Source organism: Ranitomeya imitator, chromosome 6 (assembly GCF_032444005.1).
Source record: "Ranitomeya imitator isolate aRanImi1 chromosome 6, aRanImi1.pri, whole genome shotgun sequence".
Taxonomy (NCBI): domain Eukaryota; kingdom Metazoa; phylum Chordata; class Amphibia; order Anura; family Dendrobatidae; genus Ranitomeya; species Ranitomeya imitator.
The window spans coordinates 482700115-482712559 of NC_091287.1; the positions used below are offsets into that span (position 1 = coordinate 482700115).

Consider the following 12445-nt stretch of genomic DNA (forward strand, 5'->3'; position numbering starts at 1 on the left):
AGGCGCTGGGCAGTCTGCGGGGCCACTGCTAACAGGCGCTGGGCAGTCTGCGGGGCCACTGCTAACAGGCGCTGGGCAGTCTGCGGGGCCACTGCTAACAGGCGCTGGGCAGTCTGCGGGGCCACTGCTAACAGGCGCTGGGCAGTCTGCGGGGCCACTGCTAACAGGCGCTGGGCAGTCTGCGGGGCCACTGCTAACAGGCGCTGGGCAGTCTGCGGGGCCACTGCTAACAGGCGCTGGGCAGTCTGCGGGGCCACTGCTAACAGGCGCTGGGCAGTCTGCGGGGCCACTGCTAACAGGCGCTGGGCAGTCTGCGGGGCCACTGCTAACAGGCGCTGGGCAGTCTGCGGGGCCACTGCTAACAGGCGCTGGGCAGTCTGCGGGGCCACTGCTAACAGGCGCTGGGCAGTCTGCGGGGCCACTGCTAACAGGCGCTGGGCAGTCTGCGGGGCCACTGCTAACAGGCGCTGGGCAGTCTGCGGGGCCACTGCTAACAGGCGCTGGGCAGTCTGCGGGGCCACTGCTAACAGGCGCTGGGCAGTCTGCGGGGCCACTGCTAACAGGCGCTGGGCAGTCTGCGGGGCCACTGCTAACAGGCGCTGGGCAGTCTGCGGGGCCACTGCTAACAGGCGCTGGGCAGTCTGCGGGGCCACTGCTAACAGGCGCTGGGCAGTCTGCGGGGCCACTGCTAACAGGCGCTGGGCAGTCTGCGGGGCCACTGCTAACAGGCGCTGGGCAGTCTGCGGGGCCACTGCTAACAGGCGCTGGGCAGTCTGCGGGGCCACTGCTAACAGGCGCTGGGCAGTCTGCGGGGCCACTGCTAACAGGCGCTGGGCAGTCTGCGGGGCCACTGCTAACAGGCGCTGGGCAGTCTGCGGGGCCACTGCTAACAGGCGCTGGGCAGTCTGCGGGGCCACTGCTAACAGGCGCTGGGCAGTCTGCGGGGCCACTGCTAACAGGCGCTGGGCAGTCTGCGGGGCCACTGCTAACAGGCGCTGGGCAGTCTGCGGGGCCACTGCTAACAGGCGCTGGGCAGTCTGCGGGGCCACTGCTAACAGGCGCTGGGCAGTCTGCGGGGCCACTGCTAACAGGCGCTGGGCAGTCTGCGGGGCCACTGCTAACAGGCGCTGGGCAGTCTGCGGGGCCACTGCTAACAGGCGCTGGGCAGTCTGCGGGGCCACTGCTAACAGGCGCTGGGCAGTCTGCGGGGCCACTGCTAACAGGCGCTGGGCAGTCTGCGGGGCCACTGCTAACAGGCGCTGGGCAGTCTGCGGGGCCACTGCTAACAGGCGCTGGGCAGTCTGCGGGGCCACTGCTAACAGGCGCTGGGCAGTCTGCGGGGCCACTGCTAACAGGCGCTGGGCAGTCTGCGGGGCCACTGCTAACAGGCGCTGGGCAGTCTGCGGGGCCACTGCTAACAGGCGCTGGGCAGTCTGCGGGGCCACTGCTAACAGGCGCTGGGCAGTCTGCGGGGCCACTGCTAACAGGCGCTGGGCAGTCTGCGGGGCCACTGCTAACAGGCGCTGGGCAGTCTGCGGGGCCACTGCTAACAGGCGCTGGGCAGTCTGCGGGGCCACTGCTAACAGGCGCTGGGCAGTCTGCGGGGCCACTGCTAACAGGCGCTGGGCAGTCTGCGGGGCCACTGCTAACAGGCGCTGGGCAGTCTGCGGGGCCACTGCTAACAGGCGCTGGGCAGTCTGCGGGGCCACTGCTAACAGGCGCTGGGCAGTCTGCGGGGCCACTGCTAACAGGCGCTGGGCAGTCTGCGGGGCCACTGCTAACAGGCGCTGGGCAGTCTGCGGGGCCACTGCTAACAGGCGCTGGGCAGTCTGCGGGGTCACTGCTAACAGGCGCTGGGCAGTCTGCGGGGTCACTGGTAACAGGCGCTGGGCAGTCTGCGGGGTCACTGGTAACAGGCGCTGGGCAGTCTGCGGGGTCACTGCTAACAGGCGCTGGGCAGTCTGCGGGGCCACTGCTAACAGGCGCTGGGCAGTCTGCGGGGCCACTGCTAACAGGCGCTGGGCAGTCTGCGGGGCCACTGCTAACAGGCGCTGGGCAGTCTGCGGGGCCACTGCTAACAGGCGCTGGGCAGTCTGCGGGGCCACTGCTAACAGGCGCTGGGCAGTCTGCGGGGCCACTGCTAACAGGCGCTGGGCAGTCTGCGGGGCCACTGCTAACAGGCGCTGGGCAGTCTGCGGGGCCACTGCTAACAGGCGCTGGGCAGTCTGCGGGGCCACTGCTAACAGGCGCTGGGCAGTCTGCGGGGCCACTGCTAACAGGCGCTGGGCAGTCTGCGGGGTCACTGGTAACAGGCGCTGGGCAGTCTGCGGGGTCACTGGTAACAGGCGCTGGGCACTGTATGATCCTAGTCATGCAGGGAGACCCCCATTGTAGTGATCGGGGACCTTTATCTCCCATCCTCAGGACCCCGCAGCCCTCCATACACAGATGTGTGAGGACAAGGGTAAGACCTGGACAATGTCCCCTCCATCCCCCCGCAGAGAGGAAATCTACCAGAAAGTTCCTCCTTGAGTTGTGGAAGTTTAGTAGAGCCCAGCACGCTGGGAGTTGTAGTGCTACAGCAGCAGATGATGTGAAAGCACCGTCACCCACCCAGCCAGCACTGCTGGGAGTTGTAGTCCCACCACTTACCGAGAACACCGCATTCTGGAGGCCGAAGGGGATGGGGGTGAGCCGGGCCAGGGCCACGACTTTGAGCCCGCTGCCGCCCTCCACCACCCTGATGACGGCTCCCAGCCTCTGGCTGCTCTCGATCTTCGCCAGCACCCAGTGGGTGAGCAGCTTCTTGCAGAGCAGGTGGGCGATGAAGGTGCCGATGAGCACCCCGACGATGACCAGCCCGATCCCCAGCACCAGGCCGTACAGGTAGCCGGCCGCCACGTTGAGCACGATGTAGCCCCAGACGCAGGGCAGCGACACCAGGATGAAGCCCACGATGAAGAGCAGCACGCCGACCAGGCTGTCCAGGCTCTCCACCCACAGCAGCAGGTCCTTCAGGTAGTGGCGGGCCAGCGCCAGGGAGGCGCAGCACAGGGCGCCCACCGCGCACAGCAGCACCAGGCTCCGGCACCAGCACATCCCCGGGCAGCTCCACGGATCCCCGGCGGCGGCGCCCTCGTGTGGCGGGGCAGCGTGCATGAGCGGCCGCGCATCGTCTCCCAGCTCGGAGGAGCCGGCGAGCAGAGCGTCCTCCCGGCCGTGCATCCAGCGGCCCAGGGTCTGGCGGCCGAGGAACTGCAGCGCGGAGCCCGACATCCTGCCGATCAGTCCCATAGCGCGGCGGCGGACATCAGCGGGGCCGAGCTCCCGGCCGCCCGGCTCCGGCACATCGCGCTGTGCACACTCACAACAACACGGGCGCAGATGTCGCGGCTCCCGCAGCTCTGCGACTCTGACACCGCCACGAGAAGCTCCGCCCTCCGAGTGCTGCTGATTGGCTGCTGGGCGGTTCTACAACTCCAAATCCCCGCCTCTCTGCTTTGTGAGTGGCTATGGGAAGGCGGGGCCGTGTGGCCACGCCCATCAACATGCCCCGCCCACAACATACAGATGTTGCTGATCTGTCCCTCAGTGTGGTCTCTGCTCACTACGCTCAGAGCGCAGGTTGCTCTGCACATGCGCACGAACCTCCTGCCCCTCAGTAAGTCCTCAGCGCCCACATAGTCCCAAGTCCTCAGTCCCTGATCTCAGGCTCAGAGGTGGTTCTGACGCTGGTCCTGCAGGTGCCCCTTCCACACATCAGGCCCCTCTTCTTCTTACATTTTTGGACAGTTGTTTTATATTTTAGATCTTATTTACTATTTTTCATAAATATTTCTTTCCATTTTACCTTCTTGGACGCATGAATCTGGGATGACTTGATACCTCCCTGTAATAGTGCAGTGTATGGTAAACCCAGCGAGCTCCCGTGACACAGGTGTGCCGCCGCGGCAGGCGCCTCCGGTGGGACCCCGCGGTCAGAGCCGTGCCTCCGCTAATGTGGTTGGAAGGGAAACGTTCCCTCATTTCCAGCCTCCTAAATGACGCAGCCACAATTAACAGCAGCATCTACAAGATTACACTGCTGCTGCCATCATGGCGGGTACACATAGGTGCCGGCTGTAGAACACAGCCGGAACCTGCACCGTATGAAGTGGCCTCAACTCTCAGGCTATTGGTTCTTGGGGAGGGAGAAGTGACAGAAGCGTCTGCCGGCTGCTGACTCCCCTCTCCCCAATCAAGCCTACATGGCTTGTGAGACTGTACAGCCAGTTATACAGAACGCTGCCGCCAATCGCCAGCCCCGACACTCGAGAGTTCCAGATATCCTGGACTCCAGGGCCGGACTGGCAAATGCCAGAAGGGCCTGTCTGGTCATAGGCCTCATTGTCTGCTACACTGTCCACAGAATCGGTGTTCTCAAGACACCCAGGGGCGTAACTACAACAGGGGCCCTGGAGCCTAGGGGGCCCTAAAAGTCCCTTTGGCCTATAGAAAAAGACTATTGCTATTACAGATTTAAGATATTTGGGGGCCCCGTTGGAGCTTTCGCATCGAGGCCCATGAGTTTCAAGTTACGCCACTGAAGACACCCATACTGCTAAGAGTTGTGACCTTGGTATCATTAGAAATATTGGTCTTGTGGTAAATCTTGCTTTCCTCCATCCAGGGTAATATTAGTAATATAGCCCATCTGCCATAGGCCTGTGTGATCTCAAATGCCAGGGATGAATTTCAGCCCCAGTCCTTACCTGCTGGACTCCATGTGAGGTAACGGGCGATTTATAGGAGAAGGCCATGATCTGTGAGCCCCAGGGACAGAAGAACATGTTGCTCCTCTGTGTTTTCCTATGAAATCCCCACATCTTTCAGTTTGTGGACTTTATTGGCACATGCAGCGAGACTTTGTGCCATCAGCTATGGGGATGGCTACATTCAGTATTTGGTGAGGTTTTTTTACCTCAGTATCTGTAAGCCAGAACCAGGAGAGGAACAATCAGAGGAAAAGTATAATAGAAACATATGCACCACTTCTGCATTTATCACCCACTCCTGGCATTGGCTATAAATACTGAGGTAAAATACTGAAAGTGTGAATGTGGCCTAACTAAGAAATTCTGACTACTCGCTAAAATACGACTGATAATGATCTACCTGCCGTGTGTCACGTGACCAAGACACGTCGTCATCATCATCAGCACTTGTACTAATAATGAGCACCTGTGCAGGTAATTATTACCTCTAATGGCACAGCCATCGTTTATAGGTAACCTGTGCCTTCAGGTCTTGTTAGATCACAGAGTAGATCCACACCACACACATCTGTAACATTGCCCTAAAGCCCCAAATTACATTTGCTAAGCTCTATTATATAGAAAATGCAGCAGAGCTGCAAATATAGAGAATAAAAACTAAACCGGACTAACGGCTAATCTCTCTCATAACTCTCACGAAAAAGAAAAAAAGCAGCACAAGCAAGCTAAGAAAAGGCTAAGGCTATGTGCACACGTTGCGGATTAGGCTTAGGAATTTTTGGTGCGGAGGATTCTGCATCTCTTAGCAGAAAACGCAGGTGCGGATTTGACGCGATTTTTGTGTGGATTTGCTGGACATTTACTGCAGATTTTTTACCAGATTTACTGCGTTTTTTACCCCTGCGGATTTCTATATTGGAATGGGTACAAAAAACGCTGCAGATCCGCAAAAAAGAAGTGACATGCTACTTCTTTTAAGTATATGTAAAGAATAGCGGGCACCACAAAAACAATTTTAGTCAGGGATCAACCATATGCATATATAGAGAACAATTGAAATCAAACAGAAGAAAAGATATGCATATCAATGGGATCAACCATCAAAAAATAACTTTATTAGTTAAAACAGCAGGGTAAGACATACCGTACATTTAAAAACATTTAAAAACCAAAAGGCAAACACATAGCTGATAAGCTACATGTACCCCCCCCCCCCAGGCAAATGGAAACAAATACCTCAAGCACCTGACAATTTAAAGTATGTCAAATGTAAAATAATACACATGTGCAAATAAAACAGTACATATTCATCTGCTACCAGCTATACTATACAGGCATCAAAAACCAATAGCCCCAAACAAATAAAGTTTTGGACACAGGTTACGCCCCCAATAATCCCAGGTATACCATAGAAGAGAAGATATGCATGAATGTATGTGCAATAATAAATGCCCATCTACCATCAACTATATTCCATAGATATCATATAAATTATATCAAGGAATGAGGGTTGAACATAAGTCCCACAGCCCAGGCATATCTACCAGGTATTACCACACAAGGATGGAAATTGTAGGATAGTAGAGGTTATCAACAAAGCCTGGGAGCGAAACAAGTGCCACAGTCCGAAATCCAAGGGGTCAGGGTAGGGCCAAACATAGATGCAGCAGAAAAAAGTAAGGTGCTAGTGCTGGGGGGTAAAGAAACCCAACGAGTATCGACGCTATGGGAGCGTCTTCATTAGGGTAAGTGTGAGATAAGAAGCCTCACCCTGCTTTTTTATAGCCAGATAATCAAAGATAATAGTCACCATTTGTGAGGATACGCCGGCCTGTGATTCTTTCATGGCGCGCTGTGACCGAAATCCACTTCCGGTTCAGCGATTTCACCCCATCGCGCCTGCGCAGTCAATCCAAGGCTGGTCATTCCAGCCAGACCGCCGGGACCGTGCAACCTCAGTACAGGGGCTGCCATAGTTACAGAGATGCCGAAATGATGAGGAGCAGCGCCTGCGCGAATGCAAAAAAAAAAAGGGAGCTCTTCACGATCAGAGAGCTTGGTAGCTTGCGCCTGCGCACTGTAGCAATTTAACCAGAGAGCTAGACCCATAAGGGCTGCCATACAGTAGTTACAGGAACGCCGCACAGATAAGAGGTTATGCCTGCACAAATGCACCACAAAAAGACCCTTTCCAGTCAGGGAAATAATAGTTTGCGCCTGCGCACTGTACCAATTTATCCAAGGGGCTAAATCAATATAGTTGCAAAATGCATACAGAGATCGCCCGAAGCACTTATATACATTGTGGTCGAGCGGTTACCCCTTGAAGAAGCGATTATACTAGTAAGCCCCAATGCGGCTGCGCAGTTGGCAACTCAAAGCAAATCACAAAGGCTGCACAGTACCAAGTGCAACTGGAGCGCCCCCAGACACAGGGCCACAGGTTACTCGGTACCGGTCCTCTCTGTCTCGGTTCTGGGGTTGTCACGGTGGCGGGACCTGGTCCGTGACCCTGCTAAGGGGTGTCCAATGAAAGGGTTGATGGGTGTTTGTCAAGGGTTCGTGACGCCACCTGTGGTGTTCGATCAGGGCGACCGACGCTGCTTCGGGGTCCGCTGGGGTGATGGAATGGCAGCTAGATGGTATACCTTCCCACAGGTGAAGTGTATCCCCAGGGATTCCCAGTAGTGTAGGTGGCGATGGTGTGAGGCGCAGTTAATAACGAGGACACAGGGTTGCAGTCTCTTTACCTCTTTACTGGTGACTTCAGGATCCTCAATCCGGAGCACTGTTAACAGGGCTGTCTGAGACCGGCCGGTCCGAAGGCACATCCAGAGTTCCCTTTGCAGGTGGAAATCAGTGCCTACCAACTAGCGCCTGTGTGTTGCAGTCCTTCCCTGCTGAGCATTCGGGATAGTCCTCACAACTGTCGTTTCTATTCTGATGTTCTGCTTCGTCCCCCAGTTTGTTATGGCAGCACCCATAGGCAGACTCTATAGCACAAGACGGCACCCCCATAGGCAGACCCTGCAGTATAAGGCAGCACCCCCATAGGCAGACCCAGTAGTAAAAGGCAGCACCCCACATGCAGTCCATGTAGTATAAGGCAGCACCCACATAGGCAGACCCTGAAATCTAAAGCAGCACCCCATAGGCAGACCCTGCAGTATAAGGCAGCACTCCTATAGGCAGACTATGTAGTATAAGGCAGCACCCCACAAGCAGACTCTGTAGTATAAGGCAGCACCCCACAAGCAGACCCTGTAGTATAAGGCAGCACCCCACAGGCAGGCCCTGTAGTATAAGGTAGCACCCCACAGGTAGACCCTGTAGTATAAGGCAGCACCCCACAAGCAGACCCTGTAGTATAAATAAGACAGCACCCCCATAGGCAGACCCTGCAGTATAAGGCAGCACCCCTCAGGCACACCTTGTAGTATAAAGACAGTACCCCCATAGGCAGACCCTGTAGTATAAGGCAGCACCCCACAGGCAGAACATGTAGTATAAGACAGCACCCGCATAGGCAGACCCTGTAGTATAAGGCAGCACCCCCAGAGGCAGACCCTGTAGTATAAGGCAGCACCCCCAAAGGCAGACCCTATAGTATAAGGCAGCACTCCACAGGCATACCCTGTAGTATAAGGCAGCACCCCCATAGGCAGACTCTGTAATCTAAGGCAGCACCCCATAGGCAGACCCTGTAGTATAAGGCAGCACTCCTATAAGCAGACTGTAGAATAAGGCAGCACCCCACAGGCAGACCCTGTAGTATAACGCAGCACCCCACAGGCAGACCCTGTAGTGTAAGGCAACACCCCACAGGCAGACCCAGTGATACAAATAAGAGAGCACCCCCATAAGCAGACCCTGCAGTATAGGGCAGCACCACTCAGGCAGAACTTGTAGTATAAGACAGTACCCCCATAGGCAGACCCTGTAGTATAAGGCAGCACCCCCCCAGGCAGACCCTGTAATCTAAAGCAGCACCCCATAGGCAGACCCTGTAGTATAAGGCAGCACTCCTATAGGCAGACTATGTAGTATAAGGCAGCACCCCACAGGCAGGCCCTATAGTATAAGGCAACACCCCACAGGCAGACCCTGTAGTATAAGGCAGCACCCCACAAGCAGACCCTGTAGTATAAATAAGACAGCACCCCTATAGGCAGACCCTGCAGTATATGGCAGTACCCCTCAGGCAGACATTGTAGCATAAGACAGTAGGAAAGAGAAGGAGATCCAGCTCAACGAAATAGTGAAAAATCCATAGTTTATTTCACTTAAAATATAGTGAAAGGACAAAACATCAGCATACAAAAAAATATTATAAAACCAAGGTCAACGCGTTTCCGGTGACTAAGCACCCTTAATCATGACCTTGGTTTTATAATATTTTTTTGTATGCTGATGTTTTGTCCTTTCACTATATTTTAAGTGAAATAAACTATGGATTTTTCACTATTTCGTTGAGCTGGATCTCCTTCTCTTTCCTGTTCGTCTACGCCCTGACACAGCGGTTCCGTGCTCCGAGCTCTTGGGAATGTCGGTATGGTGAGCTGGATTTTGTTTTTTCCAGCATAAGACAGTACCCCCATAGGCAGACCCTGTAGTATAAGGCAGCACCCCACAGGCAGACCATGTAGTATAAGACAGCACCCCCAAAGGCAGACCCTGTAGTATAAGGTAGCACCCCCATAGGCAGACCCTGTATTATAAGGCATCACGTCCAGAGGCAGACCCTATAGTATAAGGCAGCACTCCACAGGCAGACCCTGTAGTATAAGGCAGCACCCCCATAGGCAGACCCTGTAAACTAAGGCAGCACCCCACAGGCAGACCCTGGAGTATAAGGCAGCACTCTTATAGGCAGACTGTAGTATAAGGCAGCACCCCACAGGCAGACTCTGTAGTATAAGGCAGCACCCCACAGGCAGACCCTGTAGTATAAGGCAGCACCCCACAGGCAGACCCTGTAGTATAAGGCAGCACCCCACAGGCAGACCCTGTAGTATAAGGCAGCACCCCACAGGCAGACCCTGTAGTACAAATAAGAGAGCACCCCCATCGGCAGACCCTGTAGTATAAGGCAGCACCCCACAGGCAGACCCTGTAGTGTAAGACAGCACCCCCATAGGCAGACCCTGTAGTATAAGGCAGCACCCCCATAGGCAGACCCTGAAGTATAAGGCAGCCCCCAATAGGCAGATAATTCAGTATAAGGCTGCACCCCCATAGGCAGACCCTGTAGTATAAGGCAGCACCCCCATAAGCAGACTCTGTAGTATAAGACAGCACCCAATAAGTAGACCCTGTAGTATAAGGCAGCTCCCCCATAGTCAGACCCTGTAGTATAAGGCAGCACCCCAATAAGCAGACCCTGTGGTATAAGGCAACACCCCCATAGGCAGACCCTGTAGTATAAGGCAGCACCCCTATTGGCAGACTGCAGTATAAGGCAGCACCCCATAGGCAGACCCTGTAGTATAAGACAGCACCCCCATAAGCAAACTCTGTAGTATAAGACAGCACCCCATAGGCAGACCCTGTAATTTGAGGCAGCACTCCATAGGCAGACCCTGTAGTATAAGGCAGCACCCCCATAGGTAGACCCTGTAGTATAAGGCAGCCCCCCTTTTGTTGACCCTGTAGTATAAGGCAGCCCCCCATAGGCAGACTCTGCAGTATAAGACTGCACCCCATAGGCAGACCCTGAAGTATAAGGCAGCCCCCAATAGGCAGACTCTTCAGTATAAGGCTGCACCCCCATAGGCAGACCCTGTAGTATAAGGCAGCACCCCCATAAGCAGACTCTGTAGTATAAGACAGCACCCCATAAGTAGACCCTGTAGTATAAGGCAGCATCCCCATCGGCAGACCCTGTAGTATAAGGCAGCCCCCAATAGGCAGACTCTTCAGTATAAGGCAGCACCCCCATAAGCAGACTCTGTAGTATAAGACAGCACCCTATAAGTAGACCCTGTAGTATAAGGCAGCTCCCCCTGTTGTGAATTCCGCTCTTGGGCTCCCTCCGGTGGTTGTAAGTGGCACTTTTGTGAGTTCTGCTCTTGGGCTCCCTCTTGTGGTTTCAAGTGGTATGGCTGCTCCTTGGAGTTAGCTGTCTTCAGCTGCTTCCACTGATCGTCTTTTCTGCTCGGCTATTTATGCCTGGCTCTGTCCTTCAGCCAGTGCCACTTGTAAATGGTTCCTGGTTGGATTCACATCTCTTTGGATTTCCCTGTTATCCTGACTAGTTCAGCAAAGCTAAGTTTTTGCTTGCTCTTTTCTGTTCACAGATTGTGGACTTATCCGTTCTGTGTTTTCTATGTTTATCCAGCGTTATCAGTATGAATTAATTCTGTCTTGCTGGAAGCTCTGGGAAGCAGATTTACCCTCCACACCTTTAGTCAGGTGTGGAGATTTTTAGTAAACTCTGCGTGGATTTTTGTAGTGTTTTATACTGACCGCACAGTATTCCATCCTGTCCTATCTATCAAGCTAGACTGGCCTCCTGTGCTCATCCTGGTTTCATTCTGTGTATGTCTTTTCCCTCTCCACTCACAGTCATTATTTGTGGGGGGCTATCTATCCATTGGGGATTTTCTCTGAGGCAAGATAGTTTTCCTGCTTCTATCTTTAGGGGTAGTTAGCTCTTAGGCGGTGACGAGGTGCCTAGGGAGAGTTAGGAGCATCCCACGGCTACTTCTAGTGTTGTGTTGAGCTTAGGGACTGCGGTCAGTACAGTTACCACTTCCTTCAGAGCTCGTTCCATGTTGCTCCTAAACCACCGTGTCATAACATCCCCCATAGTCAGACCCTGTAGTATAAGGCAGCACCCCAATAAGCAGACCCTGTGGTATAAGACAACACCCTCATAGGCAGACCCTGTAGTATAAGGCAGCACCCCTATTGTCAGACTCTGCAGTATAAGGCAGCACCCCATAGGCAGACCCTATAGTATAAGACAGCACCCCCATAGGCAAACTCTGTAGTATAAGACAGCACCCCCATAGGCAGACCCTGTAATTTGAGGCAGCACTCCATAGGCAGACCCTGTAGTATAAGGCAGCACCCCCATAAGTAGACCCTGTAGTATAAGGCAGCCCCCCTTATGTTGACCCTGTAGTATAAGGCAGCCCCCCATAGGCAGACTCTGCAGTATATGACTGCACCCCATAGGCAGACACTGTAGTATAAGGCAGCACCCCCATAGCCAGACTCTGTAGTATAAGACAGTACCCCATAGACAGACCCTGAAGTATAAGGCAGCACCCCCATAGGCAGACCCTGTAGTATAAGGCAGCACCCCCAGAGGCAGACACTACAGTATAAGGCAGCACTCCTATAGGCAGACTATATAGTATAAGGCAGCACCCCACAGGCAGACCCTGTAGTATAAGGCAGCACCCCACAAGCATACCGTGTAGTATAAATAAGACAGAACCCCCACAGGCAGACCCTGCAGTATATGGCAGTACCCCTTAGGCAGACATTGTAGTATAAGACAGTACCCCCATAGGCAGGCCCTGTAGTATAAGGCAGCACCCCACAGGCAGACCATGTAGTATAAGACAGCACCCCCATAGGCAGACCCAGTAGTATAAGGCAGCATCCCCATAGGCAGACCCTGTAGTATAAGGCAGCACCCCCAGAGGCAGACCCTATAGTATAAGGCAGCACTCCACAGGCAG

General features: G+C 54.4%; 1 protein-coding gene across 1 annotated transcript in view; it reads right to left on the bottom strand.

The window, feature by feature from the left end:
* Positions 1–3422, bottom strand: part of TMEM64 (transmembrane protein 64) — a 43241-nt gene extending 39819 nt beyond the window's left edge. Inside the window, exon 1 of the mRNA XM_069731590.1 lies at positions 2653–3422. Coding sequence (XP_069587691.1) covers positions 2653–3294 — 642 coding nt within the window. The 5' untranslated portion in view covers positions 3295–3422. The remainder of the gene's footprint in view (positions 1–2652) is intronic.
* Positions 3423–12445: the final 9023 nt, after the last annotated feature.